Source organism: Corvus cornix, chromosome 2 (genome assembly GCF_000738735.6).
Source record: "Corvus cornix cornix isolate S_Up_H32 chromosome 2, ASM73873v5, whole genome shotgun sequence".
In the NCBI taxonomy this organism is placed as follows: Eukaryota; Metazoa; Chordata; class Aves; order Passeriformes; family Corvidae; genus Corvus; species Corvus cornix.
In genome coordinates this window covers 41,123,135-41,147,429 of record NC_046333.1, presented here as the reverse complement: position 1 = coordinate 41,147,429, position 24,295 = coordinate 41,123,135, and the positions used below count along the sequence as shown (strand labels likewise).

Genomic DNA, 24,295 nt, shown 5'->3' with positions numbered 1-24,295 from the left:
ATGCCTTAAGACAATGCCACATCACTTACTTGAGATATCTCCCAGCACTGCCTTCCTCTAAAAAATATAATTCAGATATCTGGAAGTCACCATTCCAATTGATCCTAATTAAAATTCAGGTCCTGTATCAGTGACTGGTATCAGCAGACTGTGAACAGAAAAGAAGTCTTCATATGCCTTGAGAGGCCATCCTGAGTAAAATATGTATTTGTATGGACAGGCATTATCTTGTATGAAAGGAGGCTGTGTTGGCTTTAGAAGAGTCATGCCCAAGGACTTCTATTAGTTAGTATTTAATTTCGTTTTTTTCAGGAATTCACCATACAGGTGAGAGATTTTTCCTGTTTCATACAGGATTATGTTTTGTACATTATAAGTATTATTTCAGCACTATGTTTTTAACCAAGGACTTTGAATTAACATAATCCAACAGTTTAACCCACTTTCTGTTTATATTATTTTTAAGACAGGGCAATGATTGCAGGATAAAGCAGCCTTCTGTGCTAGTGATTGGAGACCTTAGGTTAGGAACAAGTGCAGCTGCGAGGTTGTTTGTACCCTGCTCAGTCTTTAGTACAGTCTGTGCTGTGTAATGTGTGTAATTACACTGCTACTGACTGAGGAGGTAGGTGGATGAGGAGGTAGGTGAAAATAGGATGGCTTGTGAAGCAAGACAGTGACAAGACACCTCAGCAAAGTCTCTATATCCTTGTACTGTGAACACTTCACATCTGCCCACTAGAATATTTGAGATAAGACAGTTGGGAATTTTTCTGTGCTTATTTGAATAATTTATGATGTGATTTTAATACTTCTTCCTGGCTGAATATATCATTTCTCTGACAGAGCTTAGGACATCAGATGCATGTTCTATGGGGGACTGACTTAATGAATGTGATACACAATTTTAGTTTCTGGTGTTACAGCAAAACCAGCAGTACTGCTGGTAGAGTATAACTGGTGCAGTATATCCTTGATTGTATGTGGTTATTATGTTATATTTTTGTTTTCTATTTTAGTGCTGGACCCAAAGGAGACAACATTTATGAATGGAGGTCAACTATACTGGGGCCTCCAGGGTCTGTATATGAAGGTGGAGTTTTCTTCCTTGACATAACCTTTTCACCGGACTACCCTTTTAAACCACCCAAGGTTAGTAGAAGGATATTCAAAGTCTGATAGGAGTCTTCTCCTTCTGATATTTTTTAATGTCTATGTTGGTATATCATTTTAGGATGAAACATGAAACTTGCAAAGCAGTAATGAATTTTTAAACTTGAATCTTTTGATAGAAAGAATTTAACTGGCTAAAATTTGCTTGCATGCTGCCAGTATAGCTGAATGGATATGGATTTATTTATTATAGGTTGCATAATTTCCAGTAGCTATTTTTTTAATTTGGATTTGTTTCTAATATGAAAGCGCTTAAATATAAGTTACACCCTTTATAAGTAGCTGAAGATACTTAATCTTTCCTGTTGATCCATATAATTCACCAGACATGTATGGCTGTCTGGACAAAAATATGCACCTATTTCACTACCCCATATAAATTGCTCCTGCAGGTGCAAGATACACTATTGTTATGAAGTTATAAGTAATTGCTTTACAACCATTTTCTGGAAGAATGTGGAGATATGGCACTAAAGTTAAGCAAATGGAGTGACAGAGATTTACAGAATTCCTTAAAGATTCTTTTTATAATGCTGTTTATAATGATACCAACTAGAAACAGAGAACTGTGTCAATTACATGAAGGTGACAGATCATTGCCATGATCAACTTGAAATATCAAACATTAAAAATCTAGTCATTAAAAAGACTGGAAAAACAGAAATGGGGTGGAATGTGGCAGTACAGAGCATCATCTATAACCAATAGTAATAACTGCTGAGGAGGATATCAAAATGGGGATTTATTGGATAATCACAGGATTGTTACAAACCACCTGCCTAATGCATTTATAAAAAAGGCAAACATCCTCCTAAAATGCATCTTCTGGCCTGCAGAGAGAAGGAATTACCAATGTCAGATACAAGATACTTGGAACACCTTATCTGGAAAACTGAGTGCAAACCTTAAGATACATGTTCATTAATAGGAACAGAAACCAGGAAGAATTTATCCCGCAGAACTCTTAATAGAATCAAATAAATTGATGGGGCTGTCTTCCATGAAAAAATGTAAAAAGAGCTGAATTCTTCACCTTGCCCCTCTGGAGAGTGTGTCTGCAAGAGCCCCATGAAAGGAGTTATGACATCAAAAATATTTACCTTCTTTCTGGCGCATTTATGAAAGGATGAGTGTGCCATGTTGGTCAGTGCAATAGGATATTGCATTAAAAGAGAGAGAAGTCGATGTGAATGCAAAGCACTTGGCATTCTGTAAATTGGCAGCCAGTAACCTAAAGATGGGTCAGTAGAGCAGTATTAGAGATTGTCTAACTTTGCTTCCCACTTGTAGTGTTCCAGTTCAGAGAAGCCTTGAGGTCACTGAGAAGCCTTAGAGGGGTTGTACACCTTAGTGACTGCACAGTTGAAGATTTAGGCAACTGTTGTTACACAGTGAAGAAAGAATTTGAAACTTTATAACTCCTCCTCAGTTAATTAAAGCTGTGGGCGCACTGAGCTGGGGTCAGCCCTGTTCTGTTCTTCCCTCTGTCCTGCTCTTCCTGCCTCCCCCCAGCCCAGCCCAGCCCACTGGCTGTACCAGGTCTGTTTTAACAGGCCTTATTTATTTACTTCTTTCCTGGGCTTAGTCTGTTTGCAGTAGCTGCCATGCAACGGTTGCATTCAGTCCCCCCCCAAAAAATTAAAATTATATTATTTAGGGGATAGGATGGCTGTATGGTCTATAAAATAGAACTGAAGTTCTCTCAGACAACTAAAACTTAAGAACTAGGTCTGAAAGAGAGGTTACAAGGATGTCTTTTGTCATTCTCTCTGTTGAATCTGTTGAGTCTTGAGGCAGTGTATGCAGTGGACAGCCTTTTAAAGCAGAAGTTGAAAGTCCAGTTTGCTATTTCACCACAAGGTGAAGTCTTTTCCAATCTGCACTCAGTTGTGCTTGGCAACTGTTATTTTGAGACATGAGTAATGCAGCTGTGCATTGCTTATTAATGAAATGTCAAGCGAAGAGGTGGTTCTTGTCCTGCTTTGTAATAGATTTTATTGTCTGCCTTTATCTTGATGCCAGTTGTCATTGCAAGAAATGTGTGCATATAAATAATTTGAAAATGTACTGCTTGATAAAGGATAAGAGAATTGATGATGCCATATTGTATTACTAAAAGGCCAGTATTTATGATGAGGGAAATTGTCATCTGTAGGAAAGTAATGAGTGCCTGTGCACAGGGGACTAATGTCAGATATAACTGTGTCATAAGCATGTGTTGTACTCGTGGATTCCTATTCTATTCACTTCAGCCACAGTTCTAAATGACCCCTCTTTTCAGTCCAGCTGTATGACCTCTCAAACTGTTGCTATTTCATTATACCTGTTTTCCAAACCCTATGAAACTCATTCGTAGGTAAAATAGTTAGGGAAATCCCTTGAATAAAGCAGCATGGGAAGACCACTGCTTATCATAAGGTAGCTGCTGCCAGTCAGCATTGCCGGGAAAGGGTAGTTCAATATGTTCTCCTCAAGCTGATTTCTAGCAAAACAAAGGTACTGAGTACGTGGAACATAACACATGGCCTCACATTATGGTGCTATCTGTGTCACTGGGTGTTGGCATCTCTTCTACTTCACCGCAGGATTTGGGATATTTTGTGCTATTCTCAGAATCATGGGTTCTACGGTTATGGGCAGAGATCACCTTAGATTTTTTTTGTGATTATATTCTAGTTTTTCTAACTCCTTATGGCTCTATCATTTTAAAAAGACCTAGGGATAAAGTACAAGACTGTGAAATGTACTGAGAAAGACATAAAATGTATCCTGAGTGTTGGCAAGATTACCTCCCTGTAAGAACATAGCAGAAGAGGTCTAATTCACATTTTTCACTATGATTGAATTTATAAATTCCTCCTGAGATTTCTGTGGGCCATTTTCATCCCTGATTCACTATGAAGTAAGGAAACATTTAAATGAGTACTGTCAAAATTGATCTTCCAAAAATGTGACCACAAAAAACCTGGGAAGAAACGGAAACTGTATTTCCCAGATACAATTACTTGACCCAGCCTGAGGTTCCACAGGCAAATTCCCATGTCACATAACATAGTTACTGTTAAGGGGCCTAATCCACAGGGGGCCTAATCCACAGTGTGTTAAAATCTGCAGAAAGATCCCTTTTCCTTATCTATTCGCAGATGTTGTGCACTCATGCATGTGGATCTTGAGGAGGGTAAAATAATTTTTTAAATAAGAAAAATACACTCAAAATGGATTTTGGATACGCGTGTTTTGTTTTTACTACTGTCATGAAAATATATTTGTGGTGTAACCACTGTTTGATTTGTAGTACACAAAGTCCTTTGTATTTTCTGAGGGATCCAGATTGCTTCTATAAAGACTGTTGATGCCTATTCTGATCACTGGGCACCCTGTTGCATGTTGGAAAACATTAATTAAAATAAACAACAGAGACTACATTTGCACAAGAAGTTAAGAAGTTCTACCTATATTTTGGTTTTTCTTTTTAACAAAGGTACAAAGTAATTTTCATGTGCTCTTCTAGATAGTCAGTCTGCTTTACTATTTTGCCTTTATCACATAAAAGAAAGTGAATCACTCTTTCATTCGGGTTTTGTTTAACAAAGAAAAAGTACTCATCCAAACTTTCACTTTTAGGTATTTTATCTGTTTTCACACCTTTGTAGCCTCCAACAATCTTAAGATTTTTAAGTTTTATCTCTATTTTCCACATTATTTCTACTGTGTGGTCCAGTTCACATTTCAAGTTTTGTATAGCAACACATCACTCTCATCAGGTTTCCCTTCCAGTCTGCACCAACAAGTCTTTTCCCTATGGATCCATAGTTTTCTTTTTGTCTGTCCTAACCTGTCAGTGTCTTTCCAAAGTTAAACTATAAGCATAGTGTCAAATTCAGTTACTCTTCACCATCACAGAATATACCATGTGGTAAGTCAGAGTATAATTTGCTCTCACACTATTAATTTCTTCCCCTTTGAAGTCAGTCTGTTTCAGTATTTCAGCTTTGTCACATGCCTTGAAACGGGACTCCGAATTTTTTGAGCCAGAGGTCATTGACCTTTTCAGCTCTGCTTTCCTTATAAATCAATGGCATTTGGCTTCACTCACAATTGCAGCACACTCATGCAGAGGAGGGAGTTGTTCTTCCCCTAAAACATTTATCTCTGTGGGACTAATTCAGCTTGAGTAGGAGTGATGGAGGGCCAGCCCAGCCTAACTCTGATTTAGCTCTACAACCAGAAAACAAGATTTTTAGAAGAGCTCATCTGAGAACTGACAAATTAGCTTTGGCTTTCTGGGAGGCTCTAATCAATTAAAAATATTTCCTTGCCTCCACTGTGAGGAAGCTGCTGTAGCACTGCAGAAATGAGCTGAGCACCTCGTTGGCTGAGTCAGCAAGACAGCGGGCAGGCTGCATGATCGCCATTCTCCTCTCGGGCGCATCCTCAGTGTCACGTTGGTTTTAGGAGAAGCCAGATGAGAGGAAGGTATGGAAGACACAAAGTGAGGCATAGTTGTGATCATGAGCTCACTTTCTGCTAAAGGCCAGATGCTGCTGAGGCTTCAGTCTTGGTCACAAGATGAGGTTTCACTTCAGCCCAAAAGTACAGCACCTCCCCTGTAGTGTAGGGGGCTGAAAAATAGACAAAGCTGTCCCCTGTCCAGAGCAGAAATTAATACAAATGCTTAGATGACCTGCCATGGAAGTAATCTTGCATTTTTTTCAGTGGTTTAATGACCCCTTCAACCTTTTTTAGAAATACCTTTGAGATTTCTTTTTCCTGCTATCTTCTTTTCATCCTTAATGGGTTCAGACAGTTCACCCCTTGGCTTTAACAGAGGAAAGCTTCTTTGGGGTATTGAATGGGATCTAGCTATGCATAGATGTCTCTTGTGGGAGTGAGGGTGTGTGTATCTGTGGGTGTACATGTATGATTATATATGTATATGTTCACATGTATTTGAGTAGGGGAGTTATCACATCTTTTAGTCAGCCTGGTCTGACAGAAAGAATTTCAGCTCGATTTCTGTCCTCAGCCCACATAAGAAAACAGTGGATTCCCCAAGTATGCAAGGTTTTGATTTGAGATCCTTTAAAATTTAGCCATCACTACAAATTTAACACCTCAACTTTGTGTACACTACACAGCTGAAGGAAAGGCAATAATTTCATTATCCTGCATACTGTCCCTCTGGAGCAGGAAGCCTTGACAAATCAGGAGGCCATACCAGTCTTTTGTACAGGTGTTTGTAGAAAAATGAATGCTCTTCAAGAGAACTTGTCCCCCAGGAATTGTCAGTGCAGTTGTGTCTGCATTTTCATCAAGAATAATCTTTATTAATAGCTTCAACTCTCATATTTGACTACTTTCAGTCTATTACAGTGTCAATTCAATTTATCTGTGGCTGATACAATATGGGTATATCTATCATTATCCTAGTACTCTGCTAGCTTTATTTTTGAATTTGAGTGATTTATAAAATCTCTTAATCCCAACTCTACAATTAATCTTGCTAGGGACTTTAATCTCAGCTGACTGAAAAATGGTTCGTAGGACTTGAAAGCTGCAATATGCTAAATCACCTCTAAATCAAAATTAAAATAACAGAAAACTCTATTTCCACCATGTAAATCTCCCATGCCTATCAACTGTCTGAAAAACCATTCTCAGCACTTGAAAGCCTTAAATGGTTTAAATCAGCTACTGGACTCCAAGGGAGGGCCTTTCCTTTTTAAATATAGTGCACAGCGTCTATAGAATCTGATGTTAATGGCAATATTAAACATCTCTTCAGGTTTTTTTATATGTAATTGTGATATAGCACTAATCTCAATGCACTAAATATCCATGTGTGGAATTCTCCTGTGGTAGGCACTTTCAACCTATTTTGTAAGTTCAGCCTCATGTCTGAGGGGCAATTCTTTTTGTTCCTGGCTTCTACTCTACATATTCATACTTGTTTTCTATGTGATTGGCTGTTAAGGACACTTTTATCTGCAGTGTAATAGAAAAACAGTGCTTACAAGAGTAGATGCAAAAAAATAAGCATTCCTTGGCATTTCTAACCTAAATTGTTAAAATGAACGTTAGAAGGCAGACATGCACTTTAAATTGCATATATCACAATTACCACACGATTTACCCTTGAAGCTCTAAAACTCCTGAAGTACAGCCCATTTGATCAACCCCGTTTTACCATCTCTGCAACCCTGATGCAGGCAGGGCGTCAGTCTACCTCCTCTTGCTCCCCTTCCCAGATATTGCCATCATAAGGGTAGCCTTCAAATGCAATGGTCTCCTGTCAGCCTTACCCCTTACATTCATTTGCCTCATCATACTTCTCTCGTAGCCTCTGTCACATCCTATTAGCTCTCAGTGCTGTGCTGTGCTGCTCACAGCTTTTTTTAGCTGCCTGAAAAAATCCTCCTGCCCTCCCCATCCTCCTCCTGATGGTGTGGCACTGCCTCACCCGCCACATTCCCACAGCACTGCCTCCCACAGCCCCTTTGCTGTGCCTCCGTGCTCCCTTGTTCTTCTCACCCAGCCTTTCTATTTGCATCTTCTTGCTGAGAACAGCCCGGGAATCCTTCATCCATGACAATAAATGGAGTTGGCAGGTTTTCCCAGTACATGAAGTCTTTGGGTGTTTGCAGGCAGAAATCAGATGCAGGGGAATCTTTGAGAGGGAGAAATGGACAACCTACCACCAGCAGACCATTGTCAGAGCCAGCAGGATCAGCTCAAATCCTGCTCTTCTCGGAGCAGCTCTTCCCAGGCATGTGAGCTGCTGAGTGCAGTTCCCATGCTTGCACCACCTGCAGTGAAACAGATTTTTCCATAGGTCACATCCCTGGGATGCCCCACCCCTGGAAGTGTTGAAGGCCAGGTTGGATGGGGCTTTGAAGAATCTGGTCTAGTGGAAGGTGTCCCTGCCCATGGCAGGAGGGTTGGAACTGGATGATCTTTAAGGTCCCTTCCAACCCAAACCATGCTGTGAGTCTGTGATGTCTTCAGGCGACACTGAACCAGCATGCAGTGGTACAGGGCTCTGGATAGGTCAAACCCTGGTGGCTGCTTAAGAAACTGTAATGTCTCTCAAAATGTCAGAATGAGAGTTTTAAAGGAGAGGACATAGGTATGAGGAGAAATATGTTAGACTGAGGAGAGACTCAATAACTACATTTTATTGTGAATAAATGCAAAATATGTATTTGATAAGGCAACGCCATGTAAATCTCTGAGATTTCCTTTAAATTCATTAATCTGATAATTCTTCTAGTAATTGGCAAATTGAATTGCCCATGATTCTTCTAATGAATAGCCTCCTTATTCACTCTGTTTATAATACACTAATTTATATCAGTAGCTTCTATTGATTTATTTAGTCTTGATGTAAACAGCTCTATCCAACTAAACTCCTCCCTGTACTCCTTCACCAAGACTTAGGTGGTTTATAATTTCTTCCAATTTCCTATGAATAACAAGTACATGAAGCTCTTTAAGAGGGTCTGTAGAGGTATCTTATGGGGAATATCTTCTGCCTCACAGCCGTGGTTTTCGTACTGCTTGTCAAATATATTTTCAAAAGACAACTTGTCTTGTCTATTGGGTACTTCAGAAGCTACATAATTCTTCTGTATCAAGCATGTTTTACTACTGCATAAAATTCATGTGATCTAAAAGGACATAATATGTCAATGTTGTTTCCTATCCTCTTTTACACACACAGATAAATATACACAGATGTGAGAGGAAGAGTTTTATACACATCATTACTATAAAATGAGAGCAGATGCACTGATCAGGACAAAAAACCACTAGTTTTGGAGTCAGTCTGCATAGGACTTCTCATGTAGGGAGTACCTGAATACCCAAAGGCTGTTGGAATTGGGTGAGGAAGAAAAGGCCCATGTTTCTTAGAATAAAGTCTAGGAATAAAGTCTCGTGCCTGGAGCACAATGCAGAAGCACTCTGGTGAACTGAAAGAAGTGTACACATAGGACAGTACAGCCTGCATGCTTTAATCTTCAAAAGGGAGGATTTATTTGTAAAAATTAAATGGCCAGTAAATCTTAAAAAAACTCACTCTCTATAAAAGAACTTTTTTGCTGACTTTCCATATGGAACTACTAATTGTAAGAAGGACTATGCTGATTACATGAAAATCATTTTATAAAAACAACTTTGTCAGAGAAAGCTTTTGATGCTTGACATATTACCATCTTGTTTCTATTCTGAACATCCCTAATCCAAACAGTAATCCATTTCCCTTGTCCTCTTCTTCTCTTCCTTTGTTTTCAGAAAACTTTGTACCATTTAAGATTATTTTTTTTTTACCCTTTTCGATACATCAAAGATTATCAAGGTCCCTTTTTACTTTTCCTGCTGTTAAATCTGTGTGCAAAATGAGTGCATTTATGTAATATAGATGCTTAGTGCTGCTGTGCTTATTCAATATTTTTTCCTCTGCAACAGTGTTCAATGAGACAGTAGTTACTCAGCTTCACAATTACCATGAATATAATGAATAGTTACTCACATTGCATATTGTTTCATTTTCAGTAATATTAAAGGTTAACTCATGTGGATGCTGTTATATCCATTTAAATTGTTGGCACTTTTGGCTGCTGCTGTCTCACATGGTGCATTTTGCCAAAGAAGCACAGCACAGTTTGCATATCAGACTTTTCTCTAGGTCAAGCAAAAGTAATCACAGTTTATTATTTCCTGCTAATGCAGATACCATATATTTTCCTTCAATAAAATAAATTATATCTGGTTTTTACCAAATAAAATTAAATGTAAGCTAGTGTTTTGAGAACTGGATGAAGCTCATTTCTTCGTACAAACTTAAAATGTATTCTTTAATAGAGAGCATCATACGGTCGGTCATTTATTAGGCACTTTTTGTGATAAACCATTAAGTATCTCGACAATTGTTCATGTGCATGCTACAAGTCCGTACTAACAAACTGGAAATGGTCCACCCTGTCTTAGAAAGGCAGCCTCAGCTCATAGATAAATGAAGTGCACTCTGTAAGAAATTAAAGGGTGCTAATTAATATAAAGGTTATTGCATGAACATTGTATCATTCAGAGCTGTATATATTTTTCATTTAGATTGGTTTTGAGTATTTTTCTCATATGACTAAAGAGTGTAGGCCCAATCTTGTTGTTTTCTCTGTCTGAGCAGACAAATGTATTTCTCATAAAGTCTGACAAACTGAGATGGGAACAACTTACTCTCTCCTGAGCTCTATGAACATCATCATAAATGGCATCATATTTTTTTAATATATATATAACCTTTTCTGTATGCAGTACAACTTCTTCCACTTCAGGTAGTGCCACTGCAGTTTTATTAAAGCAGAACTCCTGGGGAATATTTGAGGAAGACAGAAATTTCATTTCAGGCAGGCATGCAGGATTCCATCCTTGTAAGAAATGAAAGGTCTTAAAAGGAACTTTCCAAAATCGCAGGAATGAGAGCCCTGGGATCTCAGCTCTGCTTCCAGTGTTAGCTGAGCAAAAGGAGGTTGTTTTTGTTTATTCTCCTGTTGGCTCTGGGAATCTTTCCTTTCTGTTTACACAGTCACCAGGCTCCAGTGACTGAGAAACAGGAGGTGAGGGTTTGAACCCAAACAGGCAAACCCTGAGGGCACACTGTAACCCCTTGCGTGTAATTTGTAAAACTGGGGAATCATTCTTCCTCCTGATATGTTTTTGAAGAAGGTTGAAACTGAATTCAGAGGAGTGTGAAAGTGTTTGAGACGTTTGTGGGACCAGCCCTACCAGAGCCGTGGTGCCTTTACATGCCTCTCCGTGAGTCCCACAGCAAAGGTTAAGCAATTCATGGATACCCGTAACCATAGTGACTGTTTGGTTTAGACTTTGATGCAAAAGAGAGATAGTAAGTTATTTTAAGACTACATCATGCTGTAAAACTGATGTTTAAAATCAATCTGAGATACAGAAATTATTTATCTTGCCTTCAACCAGTTGCCTCCAATCACTCAACTGAAATCCATCTTCGTTTCCTCTTTCCAGGTTTTATATTTATATTTTAAAACAGTCTTTTTTCAGTCCTAAAACTTACTCAGTGAACAGCCAGCCAGAGCTTTACATGTTTGGCATTCAGCAGTAGATAAACAGATTAGTTTATTATTGTTTATTGTTTACTTCCAAAACTGATTGACTATGAATTCCTTATCATTACCTTTTGGAAGCTTGTTTGTAGTACTCACAGTTTTCAGAAGGTAGTCCCATTTTTCCCTATTTCCCACAGTTCGCATTTTCCTGACCTGTACTTCTATTCAACATAAATTAGGTACATTCTTTAAATTCCAGAATGAAAGAAAATAAATCCATAGAGAACACTTATTGTTAAGAAAACTCATAAATTCCTTCTCTACCATTCAATTGTCTGAAGATAACTTTGCCTGTACACCCACACACTCCCTTGAGCCCCTGCATGGGATTGTTTAGGTGTTTCCATTAAGGGATAAATGGAATTAGAGTGCACCATTTAGAGGAAATGTTTAAGTGACATCAAAGGTAAAAATATGACCATAATAAAGAAAATGCAGTTCCCCTGGAATGGTATTATCACATGGTTTCTCTCTACACGTGTAATAGGAGGACCCTGCATAACCTTATAATGTAGGTATGATAAGCACAGCATCTACAAAGTTACATGTCAGCATTTCCCACATTATCAGCAATTTGAGGCAATACGTGTATGAGGAATGCAGTGTGTCATCCCGTTTGTACTCTGCTGCCTTGGGGTAAGAACTCTGTTACCTGCCTCCTTCAGGCCACAGTTTCCAGCATATTAAGGCTGGCATTAATACAGATGCTTTTGCAATTCTAAACACCGTGATTCTTTTCATTAATTAACTGAATTGATTTTTCAATATTAAAGTTAATTAATAAAATATAATATATTGTCATTATAAAATAATTAGTATGTTGATTGTTTAAATATTTAAAATGCCTCTGCCTTAGGCAGGCATTTTAAAGTGCACTGGCATGTTTGGCGAGTTGGTGACATTGTCAGTGGTAAGCAGCAAGCCTTATCTTGCCTTTCTCAATGTCACAGGTTTAATATGTGCTGATAGTGAAAAAATGCTACATTTCAGGTCTAAGCATTTTCTAAAAACAGCCTTCCAACTGCACACAGGTGTAGTCCCCACGTACATTTATCCACCAGGTAGCCTGAGATGCCAGTAGAGTGTTGAACAGTTCATGAAAGACATGAACTACCTCCATTCATCTCTGGCTCTGAATCCTGCCAAATTCCCAGGGTCCTTGCTTCAGTGCTTCAGAAGCAGCTGAGGCAGTGGAACATGTGACAGTGGCTGTCCTCTCTGCTGGCAGCAAAACAGTTACACGTTGAAATACACGCTCAGATTCATGACCTTCTCTGAAGCAGGTTACAAGCTCAGACTGACCTGTCAGGGGATGGATGTGTGAGCACTCCCAGCTTACATTAGCACTGTCCAAGTGGAGTGAAGAGCAACAGCTTCCTCCGAGTCAGGGTGCGCTTTGCCTGCTGTTGTCTCCTGCCTGCCCAGCCCCTCTGTTGGCAGGACTGTTGCTGGTGAGGTAGATGTCTGAAGTTCTGCATCTTGATTTTAGATGTTATGAACAGCTCATTGAAACTATCTGGTTGGACTTGTCATTTGGGTAGAACTGATGGACAAATTAGTCCTTGATTAACTCCCTGAGGTGTTTTTTTCACATTGTCCCTTCTTATCCAGTAGCCCCAGTATCCATTCTGAGCTATGAAGTGAACTTTCATAGCTGAGCTTCTTTTAAAATAAAAAGCCTGTGTCTTCAACTTGAAGAAGAAGGACATTACTCTGGGCTAAAATAGTCTCCTTGGTTTGTTACCTATAGGATCACACGGAAGACGATATAAAATGGATACAGAAATCATCAAAATAAACTACCAAAAAACACCAAAAAGTTTTGTAAACAGTCCTACTGATAAAAATGTTACTTAAAATTTGGAAATAAAAGCCTTTTATCTGAGCAGCCTTTCTCAAAAATATTTCACTTTAATTTTTTCAGGAGTCACTCCTGTGATGCCTCCGCATTTTTTATACAGCTTAATCTATTGTGTCAAATGATGAACAGATGAAGACAGTAGAATAATCTATCTTGTTCTGACTCCCTTCAAAGTGTGAAAGAGCTGTGGACCTGAGTTATGAACATTCTCCAGATCAGGGGCTGGAACAGCTTTTTTTGGCCCTATACAAAATAATGAGATTGATGAGACCAAGGCAAGAGGAAGCTCAGAAAATGTGTCCCATTCTCAGCCTGCACAAACCAGTTTCACTGCTGGCCACAGATGCAGGAGGCAGAGTTTATTTCCTTTATTTTGTCTTGCCCAGTCTTTAACCAGCAGGAGCAGAGTGCTACTGTCATTTCAGCCTGGAAAGTAGAATGTTTGTTCCTATGATTTCTCATTGCTTAATGATTGTGTAATTATTGGCTTGAACGCTGCTGTACTTAGACACACTGTCCTTTCCAGGTAACGTTCCGGACAAGGATCTACCACTGTAACATTAACAGCCAAGGCGTCATCTGCCTGGACATTTTAAAAGACAACTGGAGTCCAGCATTAACCATTTCTAAAGTTCTCCTCTCCATCTGCTCCCTCCTCACAGACTGTAACCCGGGTAAGACGAATTAACTTTTGTATCCTCGTTCATTCGTAGTTCACATTTGGTCAGCTCACTAAGATGTACTCTGGTTTACTGGTACCTACTGAAAAAAATACAAAAAAGTAAATTTTAAATGCCATTCATATAAATAGTATAAAAAGAAAGCAGAATTTCAGGAGCTCAAGTGCAGTTTTAGTACTGGAGAATAATTTTTTTTTTAATTCAGAAAGTTTGATCAGTAGAAAATACCTTAGTATGCGCTAATTTGGATATTACAACCAGGATATTACTACCAAGAAATATTAATGAGTTAATAAATATTGAAAAGGAAAGCTTTCATTTAAATATGCTGATAATGTGGTCTCTGAAAAGAATATTAATAGCACTGGCAATGATAGATGCCTAACGCAGACTCTACAAATAATGAAAATTGGTTTAAATGAGGTTTATTCAATATCTTAGGCAGTCAGCATGAGTATTCAAAGCAAGCTGTCATTCTTATTAACTAGCATAGCACTTAACCTCTCCCCTCAGCTCTTTTAGATTTGTTTTATGCCATTGACCACTAGGTCTGTAATTTCCACTTTCTCTTACCCTATTTACCAATGCATAATTCTGACTGTAGCCTTGGAAAATCATAGTATGTAGAAATTACTAACGAATTGTTGAATAAAAATTATGTGATCTGTTTTTATGCCATGAGGGTTGTTGCTGGTTTGTTTTTTATTCTACACTTCAATATTATTTTTAATTTGCCTAAAGGGCTAAAAATTGCTTTGAAAAGGGCAGAATGTGAGATTCTGGCATAATCAGGAGCTGAATTGAAAGCTGTAATAAAATATTGAAATATTTCAAAACTCAGAATAAGGTGAGAGTGGGCAAAAATGTGATTGACTGCTTTTGTTTTCATGTGGGTTTGTTGCTGTATAGAACACTGAAACCTGTGGTATTCCTTTCAGCTAAGAGCTGGAGTGATAGAGTGTTACCATTTTAGGCACATTTATTTCAGGTGGATTGAATGCTCTCTGCTAGCATCTATGAAAGATTGATTTCTGTTAGTGTTTGGCCAAAAATATGAAGAAATGTTTGTACGTAGTCAGGCAGATAGATGACAGAAGTGTAAAAAAAACAAATTAATGTTTGCTTGTGTGTCTTAGAGACCAAGTAAAGAGCTAGAGACTCTGCAAAGCTGTGTAGAGATTGAGAAATGGGTAGTAAATACGTGCTCTCTTGTGGTCACCTCTCTTCGGAGGGATACAGTCATCTTGAAAGCCAGACGCTTTCCAGCAGTGATTTGAAATTTAGAAATTCACTTCTTCCGCCCTCTCAATCTTAAATCTTCACAGATGCTGTCAGACAACAGTTTTAGCATATCAAGTGTGTAAGAGGAATACTGAGAACAGTTCTCCATACTGTATTATCATGTACAACAAGTTAACATAATAAAAATGGGAAGTTTTTCCATTTCACCTCTTGCAGTTAGCCGCCATAAGTATTGTATTGGCCCTCGTAAATAAAACAATTTTATGCTGTTTCATTTGCAAATCTTCTCTTTAATTATGAAGTAGTTTTGGATTTTGTCACTGCTTCATGGTAACATTTTCCTTTTTTTGATGAATTAATGCAATTTCTTAATTTGTATCCTGCTCTCACAAGGCACTGATGGCAGGTATTTTTGAACTGCTGAGTCATTTTCACCTTCCTTGGAAATTGCCTGTTTTGTGCTAGATACTCTTTTTATTTAAAAGTGAACTTTGAATGTTAGTGACGTACAACAGGTTTGCAGAAATACACAAATCCTTACTTTTCATCATATTGGCTTATATGTTGCAGTTGTGCTGCCTGTCCCATTATTTTTTGAGACATTTTGTCATTAAAAAATTATTGGTTACTTGCCATCAAATGGATGGATGGATGGATGGATAGATAGATAGAAAGATATGTCACTGTTACATATATCATTGAAATATATTGCATATATGTACACATAAGTAGCTGCAGAAACATGCATATATGTATTTTCCTCTCTGTCAGCTGGGAGTAATTTTCTAATCCCTCAGTCCTCTCTTCATCTAACTAGTCTGCCCCTTTCTAAAGGCAGGAACACAACAGGGGTCTCGATTTGATAAGCAACTTTGAACTCTTTTTTTCACCATTCATCAGCCAGAAGCAGATCAGGTCAAACGGAAACGCAACATTGAGTCTCCCACAAACATAAACACATAGGATGGGCGAGTCTTCCACCCTGGCCTCTGAAGGGAAGAATCAAGTATCAGTTACCCCCTACTCTTACATTTATGCAAATCTTCATTAGAACAACAAATAGGAGTAAGAATGGCAGCTAATTAACCCTCAGTCATACACAGTGATTAAACGGCGCTGAAGCACAGCTGCAGCTTCATTGGCAAGCGCTGCTATTCTTCTCCAGCAGGCTGAGCAAATGAAAAGAGGTATTTGCTCCTGCCGCTCCTGTCATTCACACAGTAATCTACAAAAGCCTCTTTCCTCCCTGGTTATATATCACCGCCTTTTGTTCCCTATCACTCCAGGCAGGAGCAAGTTTGTCCTTTTTAAACAACTAATGCAATCCTTTACTCATAAGCTCTCTCAGACCCTTCAGTCCTGGTTATTATTGATTGTCTCTGTTTTGCTTGGCAGTATCAGCCAGTAAACTGTGTTAATGAAATGCCTAAATTTTGTAACAGCTGGCTGACTTTTTCATGGGGGGAAGGGATGTCATAGGGTTTGTGTATGACTGAACATATGTGCATTATCTGGAGGTGCAAGAGAGCCAAATGTGTCAGAGGGATGGGCCACACTAGCATCCAGTCCAGGCATTAGTATTTTTCTTTTAAGTTGCACTCAAGGCCACAGCACATGTCCCTTTCTCCAAAGCAGGGCTCCAGTCCTGTAAATACTTCGGCATGTGCATGAGCAACCCCACAAAACCTGACAGATACATTCACCTGTGTGAAACAGAGCATGTGAGAGAGTGAGTGAGGGAGTGAGTGAGTGAATGTTTATAGGCTCTATGCTTGAGTGCTGAAAATGCCTGCTTCCAGCAGTGTTAGCTGCTAGGGCTGGCCTATGTGGGCAGTTAGTTATTTCAGAGTAACTCCATGTGTGGACACTTCCCGCTTTGAAAATGTATTAAGTTATGAAAACCTGTCTTGCTTAGAGTAGAAGTCAACTATATTTTAAATGTTCAAGCAGAGCCTGGGGAGTGTAAATTCCCACACTGTCTTAATCGAAAGAGCTTTCAAGTGCAGATGGCCCCTGAGATTTTGTATTTTCCTGAGTTTGAAGTGCTAACCAAATTATTTTTTATACTTACAGAGCTGATGATGCTGATCTGGGTTAGAATGTTTATTTTTCTTACTTGGTCATTGCCATCCTGGCCCTGCCAAAGGTTCTTGAGCCCCAGGAAAAGTGTCATTTGCAAATACTTCAGAGAAAATAAATTATAACGCTGCAACATTTTTATTTGCATGGCTTCCTTCTTCACATTCAAAATCTGAACTTGGCTGGCCTGATTATCCCAAGGTCTGAACAGTCTTTACATCGAACCATGTCTGCTTAACAACACACAGCTAAGCCTTGATTAGAGCATGAGAACAAAGCCTACCTCTCCCTCACACCAGCCTCTTCCCTTCTGGTGTCATCCTCTGGCTCTGGCTCCTTACCATTTTTCCCACATGCAAGTTCTACAGTCAGTGGGGATTTTATCCCTCAGTTGACATTCTGAACCCAAATGCTTTGCTGCTGCTCCTGGCCCTCTTCCCTGCATGGCAGCCATACCCTTCTGTGAGTTCCTGCGATGGGGATGTGCCAGGGGGTGCACTTAGAGGATGAGAGTGGCAGACTGAGATGTGGGCAGCCACAATACTGCTTTCCCACAAGCATTAGGCTGAACACTTGGATGGCAGCTGTAGTCAGAATAACTGCTGAAGGGCTCTACAGTGCCTCACTTGCTTTGCTCTTTAGAAACCTCTGCCTGATTCGTAACCTGAACTGATTCACAGGAATTTTATACCCACTCATTTTTAAGCAAGCCTTGTCCTATAGCATAAGTGACCATTTTCCTGGTTTTCACTCCCAGTGTACTAGTAAAGAACCATCCTCTTCCCTCATTGTCTTTATTTGCTGCACACTACCAGACCTGAGTGTATGAGCCTCCTTCTGTAAGAGAGGCTTTCTGTTCCCCTGCTCATCCTCAGTGCACTCATCCTTCCTGAATGCACCTGACTCTTGGAGTTCATTGGGGCATGAGGCACAGCTAGACAGACTAACCTGCTCATCATCACCGTCATCCGGGTGGAAATATTTACTGCTCCCTGTTGGATGTGCCTATCTCACTTGGCAGCCCCAGTGTCTGTCTTAGCCCTGTCATTTTCACTGTCTGCTTTTTAAACCAATTGAGTAAAATGGTGGAGAAAGGAAAAGAGGAAAAGGAAAAGAGAAAAAAAAGAAAGGAAGGGCAAAAAGGAAGAAAAAGCTTTTGCTAGAAAAGGGCATTAACCTCTGGCAAAGGAAATGCACAAACAACTCCTGCAGTACCCACTTCACTGGGGTCAGAACTAGTCAAGTTGGTTGCTCTGCTCTCAGATATTTCAGTCACGTTATATTAGCAGTGTAAAGCTGCTTGTCTCATTACTGTTTAAACTCAACCAGAAAGTGTGGGGCGGTTTGTTTAGTGTTACATGTAAAGTTTGCTGTGAACGTAGTTTGGGGCTGAAGCATGCATGTCCTCATAGTAAGTGTACTTACAACAAGAGTAAATGAGTTGGACAAGTAGCACTGCGTTACTTTGATGCAAGACCCATCAATTTGTATTGTCGTTGCAGTTGCTCAGCACATCTGAAAAGTGGACTGTTTAGGTTAAAAAACTCTGCAACATACATTGTAACTTTCAAATATATTGTACCCCGGTTAGAAGTGGATGTGCTGTTTTTTACAAGTACTGCCATGAATCATGAATTTACTAGAGGGTTTCATACTTTGTTAACCCACATGAAGTAATGTGGCTGTGCATTTTAATGACTTACATTTATCTAAGCATAGATAAGCAAAGTCAAAGATCCTAAGGTTATGGGAAGCTTTAAGTGTCTCACTAAGGGACACGAGACATGCTTTTAAGCTTTCTTCGTATGAGTCATCCTTACATTTTGCCTTTATCTTCCCCAGAAACGTCTTTGTTTTTATCACAGAGTAGGTATAACAGGCAATTTTGGATAACATCCTATTGCTCTTTTTCTGTTGCAGTTACAAGTTATCCATGTGGTTTGGCATGATTTAGGTCTGCCTAAATTTTCTGCCAAAAGATATTAACACCTGTACATACACCTGCATGAAGGTGCTGGTATTTAAGAAACTTTAGAGATGGGATTTAGTTATTACATTATTCTTTTTTTTTTCTTTTCTCTTTTCTTTTTTCTTTTTTTTTTTCTTATCATTTTCCTAAGGGTGTGCAAGGTTCTGTACTCTTGTTGCTGAGGGTATAGCAGTTCTGTCATTTTTGGCAGAAAAGGATTCAATAGTGTAATTTAATGCATATCTTTGATCCTCAATGGGATCTAAAACAGCACTTTCGAGGGTGACTTTTCAACATAAGCTTAAAAGCCCTAAAAGCCTGAACGGTATTTACCCTGCTACAAAGCTGCTGGAATTGCTGCTGTTTCCAGAACCTTTGCAAAACAGGAGTAGGTGGGAGATTTAAGTCAGACAACATGCAAGGGAAGGAACTGAATTAGCGATTTCTCAGCCCATTTCCCTTTCAGACAGCAGTATACCTTCTTGGAGGGAAATTGGTGTCCTGCTGCGATGTCACTGCCCTGTCCCTTGGCAGATTTGCCATCAGCAGCCATCCCCAAAGCCAGCTGTTGGAATTTCTCTGGCCAGGGTTCATACCTCCAATTGCAACATGGATAGATCTGCTGTCTAGAAAGTTTTGAGCACCTCCACATTTTTAATTTGTGTTGGCATTTGGGAAACTTAAGCTTCATCCAAATGTTTGTTTATAGCAATTCCACAATCTCTACAAATTTGCATAAGGTATTGACAGGTATTGACAGAAATACGTGGAATACCCAATGTACAATACAATACCCATAGAATTGTCTTCTGCACACCCCACACAAAGGGAAGTAGGTTCACTTAAACCCTCTGAGGAAAATGCATCTCCCACCAGGAGCTGGAGTGAGGCTGCCGGACTTTGATTCCCACTGACACGCTGTGTGCTCCTGATACTGCTTCGGGCTGATCATCTCTGGCACAGGGACACCAAGAGCCAGAATTGCCACAGCCACTTACAAACCGAGTGTGTGCCGATGCATCAGGTTCCACAGGAATAACTCTGCTTCTTCAGCCAGCAAACCCCCAGCCATACCAACATGCATTTTAATACACTAGTAGAGGTCCACTACATCAATAAAAAAATATCTATTTTCAGAATTACTGAGATACTTGAAAACGCTAGCCTGTCCAAAAAAAAAGTTTAAAAATAAATCCAAGGCATCTTAATAAAGGAAAATGTAACATAGCTGTAATAATAAAATCTGTTCCATGCTGGAGCATTTGGCTCTGAGTGGGAATTTGGCTGTGGTCACAGCTCTGCTATTTGGCTTCCATGTTTGAGCTTTAAAATAGCTCCCCAGCCCTGGGTAATGAAGAACAGGTCCGTGCTCCTCACCACTCAGCAGCCTGGATGTACCTTCTCTTCTCTCTGTTATTCCATATATCCCGATATATCAGGAAGCATGTACTGTACCGTGTTCCTCCTCATCTGGTACTTCCCCATAGCAGAGGCTGCTTTCTGTCAGTGCTGGTTCACATCAGATGTTCCTCCTGCAATTTTTTAGACTTCCCAATTATCATTCCTTCTTTTCCCCTCACCCCCAGCTGTGAAATGAATTTAGAAACTCTGGATGACAGCAAGTTCAAGGGATGAGCCACTTCTCATTTTCCTCATTCTTGTAATTTTTTTCCTTAAAGCCATGATCTGCACGTTTTGCTGCTATCAAAAACTGCTTCAGAATCCAATCTGATTTTTTTCTTTCTCATTGAACATCTTATCAGCTTTTTTCAGTTTATCAAAAAGGACTCCTAGGCTTTCCTGCGCCCAAGTATATGCTGTTGTGGTTTCTAGTGAAAATTTATTTCCTTCTTGAACATTTTTGTCAAGACTTACAGAAAACAGGAAAATTTTAAGTACTCATTATAAATACTCATTAAAATTATACACATTCTTTAATAAACCATTTTTGAGTAGATTTGTCAAATGTGATGAATATTCTGGAAAACTACTGAAATACATTTAAGTTGGTAAAACAATATTAATTTGTCCAATTTTATGAGGCTGGCTAAGCCCTGCTGCTTTGATTCTTTCCTGGCACCCACAGGCTACCAGGTGCAATGTCACAACACAGTACTATCAGACATACAACAAAACAATCTCATTTTCCCATATATCCTTTTTGTAAGCAGCAGTGGGTCATGTAAACAATGAAATTGCTCTGTTGTCTGAGATTATTTATAATCTTTAGCTTGGAGCTGTTTTTCCTTTTTCTTCGGAGTTTGTATACTGTACTCTGTCAGGAAGTGGGCAGTTTCAGCACAATGGAAAATGCTTTCTTTGTATCTGAAGCAGGAAAATACTCTGTGCCATGTCACTCAAGCATGGCAACAAGTAACACACAGTAAATGAAAGTTAAAGCACGGAGGAATCAATTCAGGGAGTAATGTTTTTTGGTTTGTTCTAAGTTGCAACATAACCTTTCTGCTCGTTTTTACATCTCTGCCGTGAGTTGTCTGCAAATGAAATGAGCTCACTCCAGAGGCTCTGGCTTAGCAACGACAAAGTGTAGCTGCCTCAATGCTGCTGGGCTGGGCGCAGAGCAAATGGGTGTTCTGCATAAAGGCCATCCTAGTAAGTTGTCCTAAGGGAGCATGAAAGGAAAATGCAGCATAAAACTGATGGGTTTTGTTCTGCTCTCAGTGAGTGCAGAAAGATTTTGTCAAAGGTGGGGTTGTCTTGGGAAAAACACGAGCAAAGCGATCCCATCAGTTGCAACAAAGTTCTTTTTTCAAGAAAGTACTTGTTTATCTAGAAGTACTCTATGTTCCCCTCCCTGTTCTGCAGAACCTGCTACATATGCAAATATACATATTTGCACTGATCATATCACAGAATCTAGAGCTGATATTTACAAATTCGTGGTAGTTTATCAGTGCTTTCTCTTCTGATTCCCTTTAAAAGATTCTGTGCTGTACCAGTTCTGCTGTAGTGTGTATACAACACTAACTTCTATTCTATAGTTTGAATCACTTACAGTTTCTCATATTCTGATCTGAACACGCAGTACCAATATGTTAAAGGCATTTAGGCACCTAAAGCTGCTGGCTGACAGCTGGCAGGGTTTTCAGTACTTCCCGTGGGATTTAAACATCTGAAGTCTCACTAGGAACCTCTCAGCACTGCCAGGAAGAGACTTGCTATACATCTGGTCTTTAAATATTTGCAGACTTGTACACCTATATGTCTTAAACTCTGTGGACATGATCTATAAACATGAGATTAAACAGATGTAAATGCAAGAAGTGCAGCAGCACATTATGAAAATTGCATATAGATAAGCATTGAAATAGAATTAATTTCCTTTGCCATGAAAAGCTGATGAAACTGTTACAAGATTTGTTCTTATCAGTTGACTAAGTCCCCTCAACATGAACTCATGACTGTGGGGATTATTATAACAGCAGGAAAAACATTTGTGAACTGTCATCCCTTTAGTAGTTCTCAGGAAAATATGTCTTGGAATATCTCCTAATTATGTGTGCAGGGGGAGGAGGCTTGGATCAGGATTACTATTGATGTTGGCCTAAATCATTGCTCTTTTCAGTTGCACTTTGACAACACCTTATGGGTAGAAGACCATTATTTGTGAGTATAGAGACTTTTAGTGTGTTTAGATTTAGGTTATTCAAAGCTCACAAGACATCATTAAAAAGATTAACACAACTATAGAAGTAAGATTGTTTAGAAATACTTAGTTTTAAACCCCCCATTATGGTTTCAGAAGTCTACAATCTGTTTAAATAATTTTTTTTTCTGCAAAGTGTCTGGAAATATTTACATAAAATTGGTGGGTTTATGTAATTTAGAAAGCAAGTGGTAGAGATTACTTTTATAAAATAAAATCTGGATTTTGTGATCTCCAAGGCATGATACAGTCATTAGCTATAGCTCCAGATGCCAGTCACACACGCGCTTACCCTGTTCTTTTTTTTTCTGAAGTATCTCTGCAAAGAATAATTTCTAGAAGGAGTACAGTCATTCTCTAGCAGAAAACCGGTGCTACTCATTGAGTCAGGTACATTGCCTGCAACTGCTCATCCTTCAGTGGGTCAGAGAAAAGTGTAAAAATCCCTCAAAGCACTTCTTTACTCACACAGTAATACGCAGAAGAGGAAATTCCCTCCTAGCCACAGCTGACAATCAGATTATGTGCTGAAGCATGAGCAGTACAGCCTTTGCAGTGGTAGCTCAGGTGGTGCATGGCTATTAAGTTTTCTAATTCATTTTTGAGGTTCCTAAATCACCTTCTAGTATTCCTACACTGTGTTTTTTGTGTGTGCTTACCAATTTGGTGTATGAAGCATCTCCCTTTTAACTTTTGCTAAATGTGTTGGGGTTTTGTTTGTGTTCCTTTCTTACTATGGAAAAGATAAGACCACTTTTTTTTTTTTTTTTTTTTTTTTAATCTTCTTTACCAAATTACCTTTCACATTTTATTTTGTGGTTTTATTCCATCTCAAAGGAATCACCTTAGATTTCAACCATTCCTTAGATGGAAAGGTTTTGCCATGCTGTTAATGATTTCTTGTCCTTTTCAATAGTGTTTCTACTCCTAATTTGTTTTTGCTTAAGGAGATGTGAGAAAAATTGAACTTCAGACATAATAATACCCAACCATCAGTTTATTAAATGGCATCTGATTAAATCAGAGATTGACTAAAATCCAAATCAGTAAAGAGGCTTTGTACATCTGTGACAAGAAATAAATGTAAAGGGATGTAACTGGCATTCATAAGAAAAAGGAGTCTTGTCACAACACTTAACTGTTCCTCATTTTTATTATTCCTCAAAAAGTGTTTCTAGAACATATAAAATACAGTCATCACAAAATGGAAGTAAAGCTGGAAAAAATATACACTTGACTTTTGGGGTTGGTTTTTTTTGCATGAAACTTATAAAAGCTCTATGATAAATATACATACCGGGCTTTTAGAAGTTTGTTGATTTCTGCTCCAGAAACACAGAGTTTCTTTAAGCTCAGGCTCAACCATCATTAAATTAAAAGTACTTGAGAAAATGCATGAGTGATGGATGCTACAGATACAAAAGGTTACAATTCATTTTCTTTCCAATAAATGTGTAATTTAAAATACTACCAGTGGAGCTTTCC

General features: G+C 38.9%; 1 protein-coding gene across 3 annotated transcripts in view; it reads left to right on the top strand.

Moving 5' to 3' along the window:
- Positions 1–24,295, top strand: part of LOC104689060 (ubiquitin-conjugating enzyme E2 E2) — a 205,035-nt gene that overhangs the window by 168,360 nt on the left and 12,380 nt on the right. For all 3 annotated transcript variants that reach the window (XM_039549380.1, XM_039549381.1, XM_039549379.1), the window contains exons 4-5: positions 1,020–1,152; positions 13,700–13,847. In XM_039549380.1, coding sequence (XP_039405314.1) covers positions 1,020–1,152; positions 13,700–13,847 — 281 coding nt within the window. The remainder of the gene's footprint in view (positions 1–1,019; positions 1,153–13,699; positions 13,848–24,295) is intronic.